Here is a 21,813-nt window from a genome sequence, read left to right as displayed (position 1 = left end):
CTTGAGGACAAAAATCTTCTAGGCTGTGATGTAATTCAGCGCATCCTTCAGCGAGGAAGGGGCTATCAGCCTTGTAGGTACAAAGCAAGGAAGGATTTGGAGCACCCAGAGCATAGGTGTGTGCTCTAACCACAAGGCTGTCCATGTCCCCAGTGCACTCTGAGCTGCTGGGCTAGCACCTCTGGGCAGGGGGGTTCAGCACACCATGACACAGCTAGGGGCACCAGGAGGAGAGCAGGGCTGTTGCCCTGCATTGCAGTGCAGGGTGAACAAAGCCATGCTTGTCACCCACGCCATCTCACATGAGTGAGGTCCCCAGACACCAACGCTAGCCTGAGGGAACAACAGGGCATGAAGGAGCAGCTGGTGCTAACTGGCCAGGAGGGTCTCCCCTTCCCAGAGAGATGCTCTAGCCAGCAGGTACCGCCAGGGCTTAGATGCCTGAAAGGTTATGTGCCAGCAGCCTTCAGCATCTCAAGGGGGCCTTTAGTTTTATCTGTTCCTGCTGGTATCAGCCAGAGCACAGACACCACCGCCCGTGGCTCCTGGGGAGCCCTGCCAGCTCCTCCAGTCCTCCTGCAGTTTGTGTGCTGGCTGGGGCAAAGGGTGGTGGTAAAGGAGGAGTCGGGTTTACCTGGGCAAGGCAGGGAAGGGAGCATCCTCAGGGCACTGCAGGCAGCGGTACCGCCTGTCAGGAGCATCTCGGAGAGGCTCAGCCTGCATCTCTACCTGCAGCTGTGCTGCAAGGGCTCCTCGTCTCTGTGGGGCAGCACGGGGGGAGGGTTTGAGGGGACAGCAAGCTGCCTCTCCCCAGCTCCCTGCGCCAGCTTGGCTCCTGCCCCACAGATGCTCCTTGCAAAGCCCTGGTCAGCACTTTTCCCTTTAAGCACGTCCTGGGGGGCAAACACCCCACTTTGGCTTTTGCAGAGAGAGTCAGGGATGGGTGTTTCCCAACCACGACCAGGGAAAGGGGTGATCTGGTGCAGGCAGAGGTGGCCGGCAGCAGGACCAGACAGTGAGGCAGCAGGGTACGCTGCACCACAGCATTCACGAGGAAACCGGGGCGGGGGGGAAGCGGAAGGGGGTGAAATTTCCGCAGTTGAAGCGCAATCACCATTACTGCCTTACACTGCATGCATCACCGCTGCTGGCATACAGCCCCTGCACACATCGGTGGAGCTTTTCTGCTGAGTGACCCCCTTCCCCACACCCTGCCGGGGCACTTCTGCAGGCGGCATCGGGTGCCCCTGAACCGTGGGCACCCAAAACTGAGGGGCTGAGGTGTGGCAAGGGTGGGAGTGCAGCCCTGACCCCCATGTCACAGCAGGCGGGGACTCTGGAGGGCTCGTGAGCGGTGACGTCTTGCTGGGAGGCAACAGCTGCACGCCAAGGACGAGCACACGGCCACAAGAACGCGGCCGGCTGTTCCTGCGAGCGCACCCAGACAGGCCTCGGTGCTGCTTGTAAGTGTGAGCTGGTGTGCGGGGGGACCGTGCTGGTGGGCAAAGCCACCGCGGTGGCATGCGACATGGGAAGAAAGCTCTGGCTGGGCAGTGAGCCGTGCAAGTGGAGGCTCCCTCCAAGGGGGGGCTGCAGGGGGGATCCTTGGTTGGTTGGTTTGTTGTGTGGGGTTTTTTTGTTTGTTTTTTTTAAAATGAAAAATCCTTCCTTTTTAACACAAGCCTGGGGGGGTGCAGTGCCGGTGGGTGCTTTTTCGGGTGGGCGCTGGCGTTGCTGCGGGGCCCATGGGTGTGCCCCAGCCAGGATGCGCCTTTGTTCCTGCTCCGGTGCTGCGGCAGCCGCAGAAATGCCCATCCCACCGTGCAGGGGTCCAGGCTGCGCTCGGTGGAGAAGATCCCCCTCGGTTCGGCATCCCACCGAGTTTTGTACAGGCAAAGGCACTGCAGGACAGCCCAGAGGCACAGAGCTCTACAAGGGAAGGGGGACTTTGGGGACCTCCCTGGCTTCACAGGGAGGACAGACGCTGCCTTAAGCCAGCAAAGCTCCCTTTCCGCCCTGCGAGGAAGACAACGGGGGTGCTGGGTGTGTCGTGGCCTCCGCCGCAGGCAGCTGTGCTGGGGGAGCCCTGCCAGGCAGCAGGCTGCAAAAATAGCTGCCTGGGGTGAAACCCCTGAGCCCAAAGCTGTGGTGGGGCCATGGAGAGGCTGGCGGGGTGCGTGCTGCTGGGGGAACAGACATTTTTTGGCAAGGGTGGGTCGTTCTGCAAAGGGAATGGGCGGTAAACATCATTTAGGGTTTCTCATGGTGCTTTCCATCCTTGCAGCCCCATAACCCAAACCTCTCCATTGTTTTCGGGGGGCAGGTATAGCCCTGTGCTGGGGCTCTGCAGCCTCCAGGTTTCACCACCTGCCCCATGGATGCTGTGTGTTTGCCTGGGCATCCTCCCCGGCTGGCCTGCTGGCAAGGCAAGAGCTGGGGCCATTCCCCCAGCCTCTGCAGAGGTGCCAGCAGCAGTGGGGGACAGGGACAGGACACTGCAGGGGCAGGCTGGGGACTGGGTGTGGCCGTCAAGTCTCCACCACTGCTGAGATGAGTTGGGTGGTCTCAGCCCAGCTGCTGCATGCATGGAGTGAGGCAGGAGGGGCTAGCCACGCGGGGCTTTCTCCGTTCCCTGGAGGGTAAGCAGCTTCACGTACCGGCTCCTGAGTGGCATTAAAAGGCTGCATAGGCCAGGGACCAGGATCCCCTGGTGCCCACCCAGCACCCGGCTGCAGTGCAGCCCCGCTGCGCACAGGGCACACGGGGGCTCTCTCCCAGCCAGGAGCCGTGGGGAAGGGTGGCTGAGGCTTGCAGCCTCCCCAGCTGAAAAGGGAAGGGGAGGCAAAGGCAGCTCTGGTCTTCTGCAAAACTTCCTCCCCTCGGCAAGGATGCCCGCAGGTGTCAGGCTTCCTGCACCCGAGTGGGGTGACCCAGCCACCCCAATGGCCGCGGGGCTGGCTCTCCCCCTCCATGGGTGCTCTTGTAGGGATGCAGGGCCAAGCAAGGGAAGTTCCTGTGATTTTTCCCTTGTGCACTCCACAGCATTAAACCGAGCTCTGCCGGGGACAGAAATCCCCCTCCCAGGGTGGCCCTGCTGTGTCTTGAGTCTTCCTGCAACGTGTCTCGGAGGGAGGGTGAGCGCTGGCAAGGAGGGGGCTGTGCCTCATGGCTGGAGTTCAGCTGACGCTCAGCGGTTTGTTCGTGGCTGGGCTCCATTTTCCAGCTGTTTCTCTCCCTCCATCAGCTTTCTCAGAGCAAATGGTGCTGTCTGGGACTTTCTCTGGGTGGGTGGGGAGAGCCCACGCTGCAGTGGGTTGCAGCTATAAATGGTGCTGGTGTTAGAAAACAACCTGCGAGTTACCCTGGAAACCCGACTGTGTTTCCTGGGCTCCGCTGCGTGCGTGGGACTGATGGCAGCCTTGATTCAGTGCATGGAAACCCAGATAAAAGCTGGTGGCATCTTGCAGCGGCTGCCCAGACCCAGCACCATGTGGCAATCGGGCATCCCCAGCAGCTGCTGAAGTTGGGATGGCCCCAGGACTTGGGGGGCTGCAGGGGGAGCAGAGGAAGTATTGTGGGGTGCAGTGAGGAGGGCCAGCCCTGCAGAGGATGGTCGGTCCATTTCCACATATTCAGCACTTTCTTCACCTCACAGTTTTTCTCGGTGCTGGCAGGAAGCTGCACAGGGGCCCATCTCCACTGTCCTTGGTCCATGGGGTCCCCAACTTGGTGCCAGATACCAAAGGACCTCCGCTCTGGTGACTGCAGGGCAGCTGGCAAAGCCCCTCTCCCTGCTCTCCCTGACCCTCCCCAGCAGCCCCGGCCACCACCCTCCCGCGGGTCCCGCACCCACAGCGATGGCTGGCAGCAGCACCCGGGGCAGGGAGCAAAGCCTCCCTCAACGCAGCCCACAGAAAGGGGGATTTGGTTCATGTCAGCTTTTCTGTTCCCTCCTGCAGCTCCTTCTTGCCCTCGGTCCAGTGATTTCCAGCTTGGGAAGCCATGGCGCCCAAAGGAAAGGTAAGGGTGACCCACACACGGTGAGGATGGGTACTGGGGGTGCTGCAGGGCACCCCAGAGGCAGCTTCTCCATTGTACCGCAAGGATGGCGGTGACGCGCACGGAGCACAATGCTGCCCGGAGCCTGTTTACATTCCTGCCTCTCCAGCCAGCCTGTCTGGATGTGATGCAGATGGGAGAAATGCTGGGCCGGGAAGCAGGAAGAGCAAGGAGCAAAAATCCAGATGCTTTTGGGACCACAGTGGAATGGGGGAGGGAATCAGGGCTGTGGGAAGGGGAGGAGAAGAGGCGTTGCACTGAGGATTTGGGCTTTCGCTGGGGAGAAATTCTGCCTGAGCCCACTGCAAGGCATGCAGCCCTGCTTCAGCTTCTCCCCGCCCCCAGCCTGGATTTCTTCCCCCTCCAAGCAGGGGCTGGTGCAATGTGGCAGCTGGGTGAGCAGGTGCTCCCTGGCAGCCAGGAAAACATCTCTGCCTGGGTGGAAAACCCTGCCTCGGTGGCCAGCTGTAGCTGGCGGGGTGCAGCCTGCCAGCAGGGTGCTAGGCAGCGGAGGACTCCAAGCCCAGACTCCCTCCTCCACTGCCTGGGACCAGGCTGTGTTTTCCATTCCCTGGAGAAACCAAGTAACCATTGCCTCAAGCCCCATTACCCGCAGCTTCCTGCCACCGAGGGAGTTGTTGCCTCTGGGTGGGGAAACTGAGGCACAGCGCAGGTGAGCATCACCTCCGCAGTGGTCCAGGACCCCAGGCAGACATGCTGTGGGAGAGAGCAAAGCCATGCTGGGAATTTGCTTCTACCCTTCCAGCCCCAGCCTGGTGTATTTTTAGCTGGGAGGTCCCAGGCAGGCCGGGATGACTCAGAGGCTGGAGGAGGGGAGGCGGGAGGCCCCCAGCAGCTGAAGCAGGGAATGGAAAGGGGGATGGGTATGTGATTTGAGCTCAGCAAGCAGGATGCTCTTTCTCTCCTGAGTGATGTTTCTGCACCTCGCTGGGGCTTGTCCCCACGAGAGTGCCTGGAGTGGAGAGTGCCTGGAGTGGAGCGTGAGGCGATGCGCAGCACTGAGCTCCTGCCTGTTTTCCTTGCCCCTGCCATGGCAGCACTGTGGCAAGGTTGGCAGCTCATGCTTCAGTGGCTCCGCAGGCAGGATCACAGCCCTGCTCCTCCCTGTTTCACCAGGGCCAACAGCTTGTCTCCCCATCACCGCTCATGCAACCCCAGCACCCTGCAGCCACCCTTGCCCCTCCTGCTGCTCCTAGACATCTCCTTTATCTTGCAACTTCTTATTTACATCTCTGCCAGGCGTATGTGTGGGCAGCAGCTTGCACTGAGCCAGGAGGGTCCAGGAGCTGCCGGGAAGCAGGGCTAAATCCAGCTCTCCCGATGAATCACCTGCAATATGATCTGTCCCCATGCCTGCCCAGCTCCCTCGAAGGGCAGCGTCTCCTCTTGCCTGACCTGGTCCCCACCGTGTGGAACACCAGTGCCAACAGCTCCTCCCAAGAGGACCTGTGGCGTATGCCCAGCCTGGACTAGTTTCTCTCTGGAAAATGGGGATACAGAGGCCAGTTTCTTTCTGAAGGTGCTGGGTGAGATGTTCAGGGGAGCTGTTGTGGCGTGAGGTTGCGATGGGACCCAGGGAAGCAGTAGGTATGGGGCTGCCCCATGTCCATTGCCTCGGGTTCATTCCTGGAGGCACTTGTTGCATCAGGGACACTGGTGCTGCCTGCCTGATGCCCATCTGCTCTGGGGACATGCTGGCTGTAGATGCTGATGCTGGCAACAGCCCTGGGCCCTCAAGCAGCTCCCAGGGATCTTACACAAGCCCTACAGCAGATCTTGAGCGAGTGATCCCAGGGAGGTGCACATACCTGGTTGGCACAGGGTACTAGCAGAGCCAAGGGAGGATGCTCAGTTTCCCAGGGCACTGACACAGCTGTGAGCCCAGCCTGGCTCCCAGCCCTCCTGCTGCCCAGCGACACCGCTAAGGCAATACTGCCGTTCAGCTCCTCCCGCTCCGTGCCTCCAGCAGGGCTTCATCCAGGTTCCTTACGTGGGGCTGGGCTGGTTTCACATCTGCTTCCACCCAGGGTTTGTGCTGATCTCAATCAGAGTCCGGCCCCAGGCTCCCCTCGGGTGAATTCCCCTGGGCAAAGCTGACCTGAGGAGGGGAAGCCCAGTCCCTGCTTTTTCCTGAGGTCTCTGGCAGTGTCAGTCCTGGGCTCCCCGCTGTGCAGCCTGGAGGAGCAGAGGAACAGACAGAAGTGGATCATGCCAACTCACAGGATTTCTCCAGGATCTCTACTTTGACCCCTTGGACCAGCCTGGGCCCTGCAGGAGTGCACACTGGGGCAGGACAAGCTGTTGGCAGCTCTGGTGCTTCTCAGTGCTTTCCACTTAGCAGCCCACGATGATTTTGTGCCTGTAAATTTGTCTCCTCACTTGGAGGCCATGCAGAGCCCAGCCATCCTCAGCATCCAGAGGGTTTTGCAACAAGCGGTGGGAAATGACTTCATTATTCTCAGTCCACTCCTGATAACTGTCTTTAGCCCAGCTGCACTGCAGGGGGATCACCGTGGTCCTTGGGTGCTTTCCCCTGCATTCAGGGTGTTCAACCCTCCTGTGAGGTCTCCCCTTTTCCTGCCAGCCCCCTCTAAGATGGTGCTGGAAACTGAAAGAGCTGAAGGAACTTGCCTTCAACCCCCCCGGCTCTTGCTGGCGCAGTGGGGAGGATTGTATCCAGCTTAAACACGGGGCACAAGCAGCGAACAGTGATGCCAGCAAGATATGAGGTGGGAGGCTGTGTCGGTATCGGTACCCCGGTGAGCCAGCACACAAACAATTTACACAGCGGGAAGAACAAACAGGAAAGGGGACAACTGAGAAGAACAAGCGTTTATGTCTGAGGCTGAGCTTTGGCTTCAGGCAGCCCAGGTGGGAATGGATCTTGCCTCCATCCTGCTCAGCTTCAACTTCTTCCCGCAACCCACAGAGGCTGCGCCTTCCCCTTTCACCTTCTGAACTCCTTTCCCCTAGGTCTACAGGGGGTCGGTGAAGGATTTCCCAGGCTTCGATGCCAGCCAGGATGCAGAGGCCTTGTACAATGCCATGAAGGGATTTGGTATGGATGCTCCTCTGGACTGTCACCCCAGGGCCACCCTGATGTCCCCTATTCCTTCAGCTACCCTTGCATGGCTGGGCACCCTGCAACACCTCCTCCCTCAGCTGCCTGTCTGCTTTAGCAGCATGGCAGGACCTCTCCTGGTTCCCCTTTCCTCCCTGGAGCCATCTTGGCTCTGCTTCTTCTCCTGGCCCTGAGCTGGAAGCAGCTTTGGGCATGGCAGGAAGGCTACTACAAGCCCAGCCATGGCAAGTGACACCCAGCCATGGGGCTAAGCATGACTCCTGGCTCTCCCTGCAGGCAGCGACAAGGAGGCCATCCTTGACCTCATCACATCCAGAAGCAATAAGCAGCGAGTGGAGATCTGCCAAGCCTACAAGTCCCTCTATGGGAAGGTAATGGCAGAAACGCTCCCTGCTCCGTGCCCCCACTGCAGACACAGGTGGCCATAGCTGCCACCAACCAGCCCACGCAGGGACCCACTGCTCCCTAGACCCATTCAGAGACGCTGTGGAGCAAAGGGTCCCCCAGACCCTTTTTCCCTCCCCATCAGGACCTCATCGCAGACCTCAAGTATGAGCTGACAGGGAAGTTTGAGCGGCTGATCGTGAGCCTGATGCGGCCCCCAGCTTACGGCGATGCCAAGGAGATCAAAGATGCCATTGCGGTAAGGGGTGGGCAGCCCCCCCCCAGGGCCCCTCCAAGGACACCCCAGTTGGTCCCACTGCTCATGGGGCTGCATCTCTGCCCGCAGGGCATTGGCACAGATGAGAAGTGCCTCATCGAGATCCTCGCCTCTCGCACCAACCAGGAGATCCATGATCTGGTGGCTGCCTACAAAGATGGTAAGGGCTAGGGAAGAGCACGGGATGCCCTGTGTCCCCTTGGGCCGGGGCAAGGGGCAGAGGTGAGGGGATCCAGCTCTCAAGGCCCTGACCTCTTCCTCTTCCACCAGCCTATGAGAGAGACCTGGAGGCTGACATTGTTGGAGACACATCTGGCCACTTCAAGAAGATGCTCGTTGTTCTGCTTCAGGTTTGACCATCTGTCCAGTGTCTGTAGGAGGCAGATGCCTGCATGCAGCAGGGCTGAGCCCATCTCTGTCCCACAGGGCAGCAGGGAGGAGGACGACGTGGTGAGTGAGGACCTGGTGGAGCAGGATGCCAAGGTGAGGCTTGGCAGGTCACTGGGATGGGTGGCATCAGGGCAGGGACAGGGCTGGTGGCACTGGGACCAGCTGCATTTAGACCTCAAAAAGTCAGGTGGGTGCCAAGGGTACCCATGCTTGGGCAGAGCCCCACATGACCAGCACCCTGACTCGGGCTCTGCCACCTTCCCCATCCCACAAGGACCTACTGGAAGCTGGTGAGCTGAAATGGGGCACGGATGAGGCCCAGTTCATCTACATCCTTGGCCGGCGAAGCAAGCAGCACCTCCGCCTGGGTAAGCATCTCCTACGAGCTCAGGGTTGGGCTTGAAGGCATGTTAGCAGCTTCTCCAGGCATCATCTCACTCTTGTCCTGCAGTCTTTGACGAATACCTAAAGATTTCCGGGAAGCCGATCGAGAGGAGCATCCGGGCAGAGCTCTCTGGTGACTTCGAGAAGCTGATGCTGGCTGTGGGTAAGTCAGTCCCTGCATGGGGAGTGCTGTGAAAACATGCCGCTGGCCTTGCTGGGGTGCGAGGGCTCAGTGCAAGAGGCAGTGGGGTTGGGGTTGCAGTTGTACCCAGTTTTAGGGAATGCAGGGAGGCTCGTTCGGGGCAGGTGGGGATGCTGAATGCAGTGCCCAAGGGGCATGGGTGCTCAGAGACTGGGGGCACTGGTGAAGCCGGGTGCCAGCATCCCTCACCACAACGCAATTTCCCCACAGTGAAATGCATCAGAAGCACGGCAGAGTATTTTGCTGAAAGGCTCTACAAGGCCATGAAGGTGAGTGGATCATCCCTTCCCCAGGAGGTCCCCTGCAGTGTTGCGGGGAGCTGGCCAGAGGAGGGACCCCCTTGTGCCATGGGGCACTGTTGGAGAGCAGGGTGACACATGTCCATGAAGATAAGACCTATGTGACCTGGGGTCTCTGCTCTTCCCTCCAAAGGAGTTATTCCTTCAGACCCAGGGCTGGGTAGAAATCTGATAGAGGGTCTTAAACGGGATGGGCTGAGCAGTGTCGCTTGGCCAGCCTAGGCTTGATGCAGGGGCTCCTCCATTGCAGGGGTTGGGCACAAGAGACAACACGCTGATCCGCATCATGGTGTCCCGCAGCGAGATCGACATGCTGGACATCCGGGAGGTGTTCAGGACCAAGTATGAGAAATCTCTCTACAACATGATAAAGGTAAGTGCTGGGGATGCCCGGTCCTGCTCCGAGCAGCTGCTAGTGCTGCCTCCCTTGTGATGCCAGCGCCTGTGGGAGGGCTGAGCCCCCTCCCCAGCCACCCTGCGCTGGGTGTCCATCTCTGAGGACAAGGCGTGCCATGCACCCATCCCATGGCACTGCCTTGATCCTCCCTGCCATATGGTTCTCCATCTCCTTCTGTCTTTCCAGGAGGACACCTCTGGGGAGTACAAGAAAGCCCTGCTGAAGCTGTGCGGAGGTGACGATGAGTAAGACCACCTGTCACACCCTGTTTGTCCCTCCTCAGCCCCTTTGTGCTGGGTACAAACCTCCAGGTCAGAGCCTGGTGGAGCACCTGAACCAGCAGTACCTGCAGTGACAGTGGTTTGGTATGGGGGCCCTGCAGCCCCTCTGCATGGCCAGCTACAATGCCATGGTCCCTTCTTGGCGTGTGGCAGCCCTGCAGGGCAGAGACAAACACCTGGAAGGAGGATGCTCTGGTGGGGGCAATTGGGATTTACCACCTGCTTCCCCCCGTTCCCACCCAGCTCCACAGCAAGCACCCAGCTCCTGCCCACCTGCCCCCGTGCCTGGCACCCGGCGGGTACAAAATGCCCCTCATGGAGGTGCAGGATGGGGCTCAAGGGTGGCTGCTGGCAGGGTGCGGGACCCCCATGGCTCACTGTCCCCTGTCCTTGCCCTCCCATTGCAGTGCCGCAGGTGAGTTCTTCCCCGAGGCGGCGCAGGTGGCCTATCGGATGTGGGAGCTTAGTGCGGTGGCCAAAGTAGAGGTCAGCACCCCTCGTACCCCCTCTCTGCTCCCTGCCAGCTTGAGACCCCTTGCTGCTCTTCTCTGCCGTGGGGCACGGCCAGCTCCGCACCCCTGCTCTGCCTCTTGCTCCACGGCTTCTCTCAACACCGTCCTCTGGTTTGGGGGCATGAGGTTGGTGGGATGTAATGCTGGCAGGGCTGGCCGCCCCCCATGGGCTCCACTAATCCCCTCTTCTCTCTGAGGCCTCCCTCCCTCGAGGTGCAGGCCCTGCATGTCTGTGCAACATGTCAGGTGCAGCCCTGGCGCCGGTGCCTGCTGGACACCTGCTGCTCCCTGGGGCAGCACCCTCACGCCAGGGCTGGCGAGGACACGGCTGTGCCGTGGGGAGCCAGCACCCTGCATGCAGCTGGAAGCACCCACAAAAGGGTGCTTTGGGATGTGTAGAAAAGACACGCTGTGTGCATGGGGAGGATGGAGGCGTGCTGGGAGCTGTAATGACGAAGGAGGGTAGAATTACGGGGCAGGAGCGGGCAGCCTTTCTGCGACTCCTCTTCTGGCTCTCAGCTGATATGGCCTGTCCCGGCACTAGGGGAGGCGGGTGTAACACTGAGCAGGACACCAAGACTCCAGGGACTGTCTGTTGCCGTCTTCTCCCTCCTCTCTGCTAGCCTGGCTATGGTTTGCCCCTCGGTGGAGGGGGTGACAGTGGTGGGGATGTCCTCACTGAGCCCCAGGTGCTTGCACTAACACACAACCTGCTTTGGCCTCGGCTTGCCGGGTGGCACCTTCCCTCTCTCCCTCTCTCTCCATCCCTCCCTCCATCCCACCCAGCTTGGGGATGAACCCAAACCCCTCTGTGTATCCACAGCTGCGAGGAACTGTGCAGCCCGCAGCGGGCTTCAACGATGACGGTGATGCACAGGTGCTGCGGAAGGCGATGAAGGGCCTGGGTAAGTCAGAGCCATGCACCCAGCCCCTTCCTGCTGCTCCTCAACAGCTCCTGGGGCAGAAAAGCCACCCTGGCCCATGCAGGGCTCCATGAAAGCCCTAGGAGGAACAAAGAGATGGCTTTGGAGCTGTGGGAGCTTTCCCTTCCCCACCTCCCCAGTTTGTGGGGGTGGGGTGGTGACGTGCCCACAGTCAGGGGTTACGTGGTGTGGCTCTGCTGGCCGCCTTGGCTCTCTCCAGCATCACTGCTGTCATTGCAGGCACGGATGAAGGGGCCATCATCGAGGTGGTGACGCAGAGGAGCAACGCTCAGAGGCAGCAGATCATAAAGGCTTACAAGGCTCACTATGGCAGGGTACTGCTGGGCCCCCCTCCCACCCTGCTCCCTCCTTCTGCCTGCATCCTGCCCCCTGCCACGCAGAGTTGTGCCCCTTGCTGAAAGAAATCCTGCCCAAGGAGCAGTGGGCAGCCAGGGCACCCCGATTTGCCCTGGCATGACTCCCCAGTGGAAGCCTGAGTTGTAAAAGCAGCATCCTGTTCTGGGTGCCCCACCAGCCTGAGGGGAGGGTGTCCCTTCCCCCTTGCTTGCCCCATCCTCAGTCTCACACAGAGGACTCCAGGGCCAGGATCTCCCCAGAGCTGCCCTCCAAAATGTGACCTTAAACTGCTCCAAGGATCTTCCCAGATGTCTCCTGTTTTCTCCCCGGTGTTGCCTCGGCTGGTCCGTCCCTGCAGAAGGAGCCAGGGACTGAACCCTCAAATACTTTTGCAGGACCTGATGGCAGACCTGAAATCTGAGCTGTCAGGCAGCTTGGCCAAGCTGATCCTCGGGCTCATGCTGACACCGGCGCAGTACGATGCCAAGCAGCTGAGGAAGGCTGTGGAGGTAACTGCCACACTAGTAGTACCGGCTTCAGCACGTGAGGGCAAGGCAGTTTTCACTGGGGTTGTACCCACAGTGCCTGGGGCTGTGAGTGCACCCCAGGTTCACTTGCCCCCCGGCTCTCATCTCCTATGTAGAAGAAAAGCAAAGCAGAAAGCACCAGGACAAAAACCTGGTTTGCACTTGAGACCTGCTGGGAGCTGGATTTGGCCTCTTTGCAGCCCAGCATGCTCTAACCAGCTGATACACAAAGCCTCTCCGGGAGGCCTCCTGCTGCTTTACAGAGCATCCCCACTTCGCAGTGGGAGCAGTGCCCTGCTAGGTGCCGGCAGCCACAGGAGACCCAGGGCAGGGGTAAACCAGTGGCGTGCACTACTATCCACCCATCACACCACTTGGGACCCCAGTAGCACTTGGATGCGTTTATGCTGGTTCCTACCAGCCCTCGGGGCCATCCTCTGGACATGGACTTTTGGCACCTGGTAGCCCTGGGGTTAGAGCAGCCCCTCCTTGCCCAGCACTGGTGGGGGCGATGCTGCTGTGTCCCCATCCAGCACTGGCACCCGCAGCACCCCACCACGCTGCTGTCTTTCAGGGAGCTGGCACAGATGAGAGCGTCCTCATCGAAATCATGGCCACACGGAACAACCAGGAGATCACAGCTATCAATGAGGCGTATCAGGAAGGTACGGCACAGGAGGGATGTGGGGAGCACCCAGATCCTAGGTACAGACCACCTTCAATGCTGTACAAGGCCCTTTCCAGAGCCCAGGGTACAATTTTTATCTCTGTGTGGGGTCCATGGCTTGATGCTGCGAAGGTCTGTTAGTTCCCTCCAGGCAAGAGCAGCTCTTTCCCAGGACCAACACCTTATTAAAGAGAAGCGGAAACCTGGGATGAGGCTGGCAGGAGTCCTCAAATCCATCCTGTGATTTGATACCCCCAGATCCTGCATTCTCTTTCCCTCCCATCCATGCCCCTTTCTCCCTAAGGAACAAGGGCTGTAAAGTCCAGGTTAAATCCCTAGCCTCTTCTCCCCTAGACAGCCCGTGGTTTTAAACAGATAGCCCTGTGGTTGGTCACCCCCAGCAGAGTGCTGGTCCTGGCCTCTCTCCATGTCACGGTGACATGCCACCAATGTCTCCTCCCCTAAGAGCTCTTTTGCAATGATCCCTTTCCCTCTGGAGCACGTGGAGCAAGAGGCTGTGCTCGTGCCCAGGGCCTTAGAGCTGCTGGGGTGATCCCCTCCTCCCTGGGCCTGAAAAAGGCAGATGGAGGTATCTGCTTCAGCCATACAAAGAGTAGAGGACAGCCACCACCATCTTCGGGCCCCACGGGGCTCACAGACACAACAGGCACTGGTGGGTGGGAAGCACAGCTGCACAGGGCTCAGCCATCCTTCTCCACAGCCTACCACAAGCGCCTGGAAGATGACCTGAGCTCAGACACATCGGGGCATTTCAAGAGGATTCTCGTCTCCCTGGCTCTGGTAAGGGCAGCTCTCACACTGGGGACTGTCCCCTGCCTGCCACAGGCAGTGCTGGGAGTCTGTGAAGATGGTGGCTATGGAGAAGACAAAGCATCATTGCCAGTGCTGCTGGCCCCTGTCTGCTGCCCACTTGGGGCTCTCCCAGGAGATGGCTCTCCCATGGCCAACTCCACGATATTTGTATTGAATCACAGGGCAACCGTGATGAAGGACCAGAGAACCTCACGCAGGCACATGAAGATGCTAAGGTAAGAATCATACTGGCAGTGCTGTTACAGGCTCTGCATAAAAAAAGAAAAAAAAAGGATGTTGCATCCCCTGGTCTGGAAATGGCATCCTCAGGGAAGTAAATGCTGCTGGGGCAGGGTCTCTGTAAGTGCAGGGGGAGATGCAAGGTGAAGTGAGGCCCTTGGAGGTAAAGCTCCCTGGCCTGATTTCTGCTCCCTGGGCTCTGCTGCTCCATGCACAGGGAAGCTGCAAACAGTGAGGGCAGGGAGCTCCCAACTGGGGACTGCATCATTTCTTGTGCAGAGCTGCCACTTTAGGGTCCGGCAACACACATTGATGCTGAAATCTGGCACTGGAGCTTCAAAGGCAGCTTTGGGCTGGTCTGCAGGAGGCACCCATCTCTCTGTGTTGTGCATGGGGCTGCACAAGAAGCCTAAGCTGCTTTTTACCCTGCCAGCATGCCAGAATGCCAGCCCCAGCCCCCAGACCATTGCCTCATCCTTAACTTGGCTGTGGTGGGCCAGGGGAGGGGGAAGGCTGTGCAGCCAGAAATGGTTCAGGGGGCTGCTGGGGCCCCACTGCCTGGCTCAGCTCCCAGTCCCAGGAGACCTGTGACCCCTGGGCAGTGCACCATGGCCTCCTGCTCCTTCAGGCCAAGTCTCTTCCGAAAGGGGCTGGGAAGCTTGGTGCGGGGCCAAACCCAAGCTCTCACTTGGCTGTCCTGCACCAGCAGCGCTTGCTCCAACCGCATGCCAGCAGCACGCAGGCACGCAGCTCTCCCAGCAGGGCTGCTGCCAGCAGAGGGAGAGGACGCTGCGCTGCCTGCACCCTGCCGCATGCACTGCCGCTTGCCTTGACCTGCTGCAAAGAAAGAGAGAGCCAGGGATGACAAACACAGGGACGAGCCAGCCAGGCGGCAGCTGGCCTGGCGCCATGCTCTGTTTTGTTAGCAAAACTGCCCTTCCTGTCCTTGCTCTGCCTGTGCCTCACTGGCGTGAGCCAGCCTGGAGCCAGGCAAGGATGCTCCCCACGGAGCAACAGGCTGGTACCCAAGCCGCAGGGATGGGGGGCTCACTTTGCTTGCCCGAAGACCACCTCCCCACCCCAGGTAGTGGTGCAGAGGCCAAACTGGAGGGGAGGACACAGGTCCTAAGATCAGGTCCACTCCCAGGGAAAGAGGGGAGCTGGGGGCAAGTCATTTTAGGGGATTTTGCTAGGCTTCCCTCGCTTTGTCAGGGAAGGATAAAAGTTGAGCAGCACACTCTTGACCCTGTTGTCTTCCTGTCTCTCTCTTTGCCAGGTTGTTGCTGAGACCCTGGTGAGTGCCTGTCCTTTCGCTCCTCAGCCTTCTGCATGTTTGAGGGGATGCTATGGTCCTCAGGTGCAGGGCCAGGGCTGGGAATAGCAGCCCCACGTACTGGGCTCCTCTGACCACACAGGCTGTGCTCGCTTGCTCAGGGCTCCGGGGTTCTTGCATCAGGATTGGTGGCGGGGGCCAGGTGGGACCGGCACAAGGGCACTTCCCTGCAGCACTGGGCAGGAGAGAGAGAAATCCACCTTCCTGCCCTTGGGGAGGGCTGGAGACCAATCCTGCACACTGCCTGCATGCAGGACCTGTGTTTCTGGCAGCATGGGACTTGGGGCTGGCTTCCCTGGCTCACCAAAAGTGGGAATTGGGGAAGGGGTGACTTCCTACTGCAGTAGCCTAATGGGTGCAATGAGTACAGCTTCCTCGCGGAGCCCTGCAGCAGGGGTGGCAGCCACTTCGCCCGTGGGCAGCGCTGCTGTGGCCCAGAGTGGAGGGTGGCTCCTGTGTCTGGCAGCTCTGAGTTTCCTATTGGTCATCCCCAATACATCCTCCCCAAAGGACATACAAAAAAATAGTCCTACTATTTTTACTTTGTATACTAAAAAAGCAAAGCTTTTTTAATAAAACCTGGAAAACATCCTTTCTCAGAGGTAATGTGTGAGTGTGCAGCTGTGCACCTTCACATCCATGCATAGAAAATAGATTTTTCTTGGCAAAGAAAAAAAAAAGTAAGCTATTTTTCTGCTCATAAGAGGCCACCCTCTTTGCAAGGGGGTGTTCAGCCTGGCTGTCCCAGGAAGAGCTGTATGACATCTTTGTCCCCCTCTGCTATGCCTGTCTCCCTCTTTACTCTTGGTTGCTCTCCCAGAAACTTGCTGATGTCTCCAGCAATGACTCCAGTGACTCCCTGGAGACCCGCTTCCTCAGCATCCTCTGCACCCGCAGCTACCCCCACCTTCGCAGAGGTAGGACCACATTTCTCTACCACTGCTGAACCTTCAGCTGCCACACAAGTGCTTTGATTTGGGCTGGACGGGACTCCTGGGCAGCAGGAGACTGGGGTCTACCAAAGGTCGAGCCTTGTCTCCCCAGCAGTGGTGGGGATGAAGCAATGGGAGGAGATGGCATGCGCAAGCCTGCTTTGGTCCCATCTGGACTAGAAGGCTCCATGGTTGAGGCTCAGGGATGCCCAGGGCTGGGATGGAGTGGCTCAGTGGTGACCCTTTCCTCTCCCCCATCCACAGTGTTTCAGGAGTTCATCAAAATGACCAACCACGACGTGGAGCACGCCATCAGGAAACGGATGTCAGGAGATGTGAGGGATGCCTTCATAGCCATCGGTCAGTGCCCAGTGGGTGCTCCCTTGGGGAAGGGCTCCCCAGAGGGCAGGCACCCCCTCCTCCTGCCTCTGCCAAGGCACCATGATGGCAGATTCCTGCTGCCTTTGGGCTGTGGAGACTCCCAGTGCGGTGTGGGGCTGGGGCATTTATAGGGCATCCTATGGGGCCAAGCCTGCACCAAGGAGGGTCGGAGGGTCTGCAGCTGACCCTGGGTGGCACGGCTCCTTGCTGTGATGTGTTCCCTGGGTGCCACAAGCCAGGAGCCCACTTTCTCTCCCTTCTGTGTGTTGCAGTCCGGAGTGTGAAGAACAAGCCAGCCTTCTTCGCTGACAAGCTCTACAAATCCATGAAGGTACAGACGGGCTCTCCTGGGGCTGAGCTGCGGGAGGGGGCTATGCTGGGCAGACACCCTTTGAGATTCTCTGATTTAACTCTGTAGTGATGGGGTTTGTCCTCTGGACATTCCCAAGGGAGCAGGGCAGGGCTGAGCTCAAACCAATGCTGGCATCAGCTTGCTGGGGTTAGCAGGAGATGCAGCAGGCTTTTCTCTTGCAGCAGCAAGCCCAGCGCGTGTCTAAGGAGAGACTGTAGAATCATAGGATAGTCTGGGCTGGAAGGGACCTTTAAAGGTTTAAAGATCTAGTCCAAACCACCCTGTAAGAGGCAGGGACATCTTCAAGTAGATCAAGTTGTGAAGAGCCCCGTCCAACCTGACCTTGAGAGTTTGCAGGGATGGGGCATCTACCACCTCTCTGGGCAATCTGTGCCAGTGTTTTACCACCTTCATCATAAAAAATGTCTTCCTTGTATCTAGTCTAAATCTACCCTTTTTTAGTTTAAAGCCATTACTCCTTGTCCTATTGCTACAGGTCTGCCCCCATCTTTCTCATAAGCCCCCTTTAAGTTGAAAGGCTGCAATAAGGTCTCCCCGGAGCCTTCTCTAGGCTAAACAACCCCAACTCTCTCAGCCTTTCCTCATAGAAGAGGTGCTCCATCCTTCTGATCATTTTTGTGGTTTGGACTGTGCTGGAGATGGCGGGAGGGTCCCTGAGCCCCAGTCCCTCTGGGGTTATTTGTTTAAGCTCCCCTTTGCAGGGTGCCGGCACGGATGAGAGAACCCTCACCCGGATCATGATTTCCCGGAGCGAGATCGACCTGCTCAACATCCGGGGAGAGTTCGTAGACCTGTTTGACAAATCACTGCACCACATGATTGAGGTGAGGGGACACGGGCATCCCTCCCTGGCTTGTCACCTTGTCTGGCTGAGCCCTGGCCCTGAGCTCCATAGGGACCTGAGCCATGAGCAGTGCCATGAGCAACACCAGGGAGGGGGAACCCGCCCCAGTCAGCCCTGGTGTTGGCAGGTTCGGCTATAGAGATGGGCTGACATCTTCCGCTGCTGCACAGATGCCTGTGGGGTGGCCTGGGCATGGAACTACACTTTCCCCAGTGTCTTGAGCTGGGCTTCCCCAAGGCAGGCATCAGTGGGTGGTTCTCTGACATGGGTCTCCTCCCTCTTGCAGAAGGACACCTCCGGCGACTACCGCAAGGCTCTGCTGGCCCTGTGTGGCGGGGAGGACTAGGCAGCTGCAGGAGCCCCTTCTTTGTGTCTGAGCCAGCACGCACACACCCACTGCCTTGATGTCACTGCAGCTTTGGGGGCTTCAGGGGACGCTCTGTTCCCCGCAGAGGACAACTCACTTTGCGCTGGAAAGCAGCACCGCATTGCAAGCCGGGGGAGTCTTGGGGAGGGGAGCAGAGGGGTCTGGGTAGGGAGATTGGCTGTATCAGTGCAAAATAATTCATACCCAAACATGCCACTAACCCAGGAATTTACCCAGACGGAAAAGACAATTTTAAATCTCATAAATAAAACCTTACTGTTGCTGACCCTGGGCCAAGAGCAGTCGATTTACTGGGGCAGGTTTGGGTGGGACTGAGCCTGTGCTGAGGACTCTCAGTGTCTCCTCACTCCTGCAGGGCAGGAGCCCTGCCCCAGCCCCAGAGAGGGCCCTGGAGACCCTGAAGCCCCTCTGAGCAACACTGCAGGGTCCCCCACTGCTGAGAAAGGGGCTGGAAATGTGCATGGGGTGGCAGCAGTGCAGGGAGTTCACTGAAAGCTTCACTTCATGCCTCTGAAAACCCCCAGCAAGGGTTCGTGCCATTGTGTGGATGATGCTTTTATAAACCATAGATACAAATCAGACTTGATGGCATCCATCCGTCCTTGCATGCGGTTTCCTGTGCTTTCAAGCTGCTGAAGAAGCAGTCGAAAGGCACATGCCATAGAGACTACACCCCCAAACAGTTTATGTTTGCATTTCCCCCAGCACTCAGGCAAAAAGAACTGGAATTTCCAAAAGTGGGAAATTCCAGCACTTTCAATTGTTTCCAAGTCAGAACAAAAAGTCTTGAACACCCAAATCTTCCTCAGAACACAGCTGGGTGAGGAAAGCTTCACCTTCAAAATATCAAAGCATCGTTAGGAATAATAACACAATATTATTATAACACTTCAAAACCAGCTGAGGTTGAGAAGCAGCAACATGTAGAGACAAACCAGGGAAGCTGAAACAACTCACCTGGGTGTTATCCCACTAAAAACTCCCTTGATGCCTTCCTGTAAAACAGCCCCTTGTAGCAAAATCACCTTTCTTGGGGGAAAACAGCCTGGCTGAATCTTTTACACCCTCTCCCACAGAGATTTGGGTTCCTCTGTCTTGCCCCTGTGTGTAAGTAGGATTGAGCATCTCTGTCCAGGCAGCATCTGGGGGGACTGAACCCACCCCACGCCTGCAGCAGCCTTCAGGTCACCTGCTTGGTCAGGAACCTGCTGTAAAGGCTTTGAGCAGATACAGAAGATGTTTTAAAGGGAGGATGTGACTGATCTTCATCTGCCCATCCCTTCCTGCATCTCAGTGCTGCAACTATCAGCTTTGCAGCAGAGGTGTGAGGCTGTCAGAGAGCTGAGCACAGCACAGCAACTGTGGGGAGCAGAGCTGGCCACATCCCCACAGCTGGAAATGGTGCTCTCAGGGACCTGGCTGTAATATCCGAGGAAGTTTTAGTGCTTGGGAAACAGGCTGGCACCCCTGTGAGAGCCAGATTTGGGGCAGTGGAGCTCTGCTCCTCCACAGTTAGCACAGGGCCACAACATAAGAGCCATCACCCCGTCTCCTTGTTGCCAAAACAGATGCCAGCAGCACAGGACCACAAGTGAGACCAGGCAGCCCCTCAGGTCTGGTCCCCAGCCCGGCTCAGGGTGATGCCACCGCCAGGAAGCCCAGCTGACCCCAGCATACCAGTCCCAAGGCCAGGAATTTCCCTGGCATCTGCCACCAGCTACTCCTACAATGAGGACAAGATATCAGTCACAGTGTTCAGGGATAGGGAGGGAGAGCGAGATGGGATTTCCTCCTTGGAGCAACTGTCTCTCCTGGAAAGTCCTGCTGCCGAAAAGCCTTCCTCTTGCCCCAGCACCAGAGTAAGCCATGTCCATCAGCAGCTGCTATAGCTGGAGCAGAAAACAGCCAGTGGCATTTTAACCACTGCAAACACTTAAGCACACTCCATATCCTATTTAAGCACAGGCTATTTCAGCATCCCGCCCACATGGTGCTGGGGCTGGCAGCACACCTGGAGCTGCTCACGGTGGGCTGCCCTGTGAGGGACAACTGCAAACTGGACTGAGCTCAGCAGAGCTGCTCACCCTGAGGGCAATGCTAGGAGGCTGACAGCATCTTGGGAAGCACAACCATGGCCTCTGGGACTCATTCTGCACCTGGGGCATTTTCTCCCCATTTTTCACCCTGATGCTTTCTTGCAGAGGTTGATGAATTTTCAGCCAGCTCCTCTTCGGAGACCTGCTCCTGTTTGGTGTCATGCATCACGGTAAAGGCATCTCTCACTGACAACCTAATTAAACCCCTGCTGCCTTCCTGTGCTGGTAGAGCCTGAGGACTCTGCACCAGGCCCAGAGAAACGGGACCCTCTGGTTAAAAGCAGCCATAAGGAGGCAGCGCTGGGCAGCGTGTTGCTTTAGAAGGAATCCAAGTGAACCAAGAGAAGCCTGAGACCAGCAGCACCAAGACAGGCTGTGGACCCTGGGACACAGGGAAGCACAGAGGAGTGGGAGAAACCCAGTAAGAAGAACAGAGAAGCAGCAGCCAGGTTACACGTGACTTGTCACTTTGCCAAAGGATTTGGGACAGAGTGAGCGTAATCTGCAGCTGAATGAGGAACACTAAGTCTAGAAAGGAGAAAGAGCATGTTTGGCCAAAGCCAAGGCTGAGGAAGGAAGAACACTTGTTTTGTTTAAAGCCCAAATCACTCCCTAGCAATTTTTGTTAACTGACAGTAAATTAAATATAAATTCCCTGAGTGAGGACTGTTTTGCCCATGAAACCCCCTATACATGGGCAGACCCTTCAGGCAAAGCAGCTTCATCCCTGTAAGCATCCCAGTCTCTAGAGAAAATATACTTCATAGCACCACTCTCCCGGAACACCTTCACTCTATCTGCCGGCTCCAACTCGCCCAATCTGAGGGCAATTGGTGAGAAATCTCATGCCTAGCCTCTGAAGGTAAGTGGTTCAAAGAAGGCAGGGAAAGAAAAGGGGAGGACAAAGCAATGGGCACAAAAAAGGGGAAGAATTAGACAGGCTGTGAGCAAAGTAAGGACTGGAGGCAGGTCTGCGCTGGCCACACACGCATCAGCCCTCAGGGCTGCTGGCAGGGTCTGGGATTTACACACCAGCACCTGGCACACGGCTGTTTTGCACGTTGACCAGCAATGTCAGGGGCAACAACTCACTTCCAGGCAAAGCCGACACCAGATTTCACCAGTTGCGACATCCAGAAAACCCCACGAGCCCATGTTTGGTGTGCAGAGGGTCAGACCTCTCCCTCTGAGTCAGCTCCAGGGGCCACTGCAGATCCTCTTTACTACCAGACCCTGGGAGGAGCCACATACGTTGCAGAGAGTGTGGGGTGTTGATCTTGGTCCTTGGCCCAACACTGCAATATCAGCAAGCCACTTCCATCCCACCAACCATCCTCCCCTTCCCCCAGAGGGGGAAAAACCCAGTCTTGGGAGCCAGCAGAAGTTTCTTCTCCAGTTCTTCCTCTTCCCAAGCCAAAGGAGGAAGAAGCAGCCTTGCCCCTCACATCCATGAGCTGCTCACTGGGCAGCCTGTTCCCCACAGTGGGCTAAGGCTGGGAAAAGGGCTGAGCCCACAAGAGCTGCTCTCCCCACACCGTCACCCCTGGAGCCAGCTTTCCAGGGCATGACAACTACTGATGAGCCCTTTTCCCGGGCATTGCAACTGGAAGAGACATGGCCTGGGGACAGAGGTAGAGGAGAAATCTCCTCT

The 21,813-nt window shown here is 57.9% G+C and overlaps 1 protein-coding gene across 2 annotated transcripts; it reads left to right on the top strand.

Moving 5' to 3' along the window:
• Window positions 1-1,132: 1,132 nt before the first annotated feature.
• Window positions 1,133-18,336, top strand: ANXA6 (annexin A6). 2 transcript variants are annotated; one of them, XM_037398315.1, is made up of 26 exons: window positions 1,133-1,463; window positions 3,960-4,020; window positions 7,054-7,138; window positions 7,439-7,533; window positions 7,692-7,805; window positions 7,893-7,983; window positions 8,094-8,173; window positions 8,250-8,306; window positions 8,488-8,581; window positions 8,665-8,760; window positions 9,010-9,068; window positions 9,349-9,471; window positions 9,682-9,740; window positions 10,184-10,262; window positions 11,112-11,193; window positions 11,452-11,546; window positions 11,964-12,077; window positions 12,670-12,760; window positions 13,484-13,563; window positions 13,758-13,811; window positions 15,092-15,109; window positions 15,969-16,065; window positions 16,345-16,440; window positions 16,734-16,792; window positions 17,536-17,658; window positions 17,965-18,336. In XM_037398315.1, the coding sequence occupies exons 2-26, from the start codon at window positions 4,003-4,005 to the stop codon at window positions 18,022-18,024; spliced, it is 2,019 nt and encodes a 672-aa protein (XP_037254212.1). In that variant the 5' UTR covers window positions 1,133-1,463; window positions 3,960-4,002; the 3' UTR covers window positions 18,025-18,336. The 2 variants fall into 2 exon arrangements, with proteins under 2 accessions (XP_037254212.1, XP_037254213.1); XM_037398316.1 differs by lacking the exon at window positions 15,092-15,109.
• The last annotated feature ends 3,477 nt before the right edge of the window (window positions 18,337-21,813 follow it).

This window comes from Falco rusticolus, chromosome 8 (genome assembly GCF_015220075.1).
Source record: "Falco rusticolus isolate bFalRus1 chromosome 8, bFalRus1.pri, whole genome shotgun sequence".
NCBI classification, from domain to species: domain Eukaryota; kingdom Metazoa; phylum Chordata; class Aves; order Falconiformes; family Falconidae; genus Falco; species Falco rusticolus.
The sequence above is the reverse complement of the archived record's forward strand: the minus strand, read 5'-3'. Positions and strand labels throughout refer to the sequence as shown.

Coding starts and splice junctions, on each gene's coding strand:
- ANXA6 (XM_037398315.1), top strand. Junction 7,984..8,093: donor GGTGGCTGCCTACAAAGATG/GTAAGGGCTAGG, acceptor CTCTTCCACCAG/CCTATGAGAGAGACCTGGAG. Junction 9,472..9,681: donor CTCTCTACAACATGATAAAG/GTAAGTGCTGGG, acceptor CTGTCTTTCCAG/GAGGACACCTCTGGGGAGTA.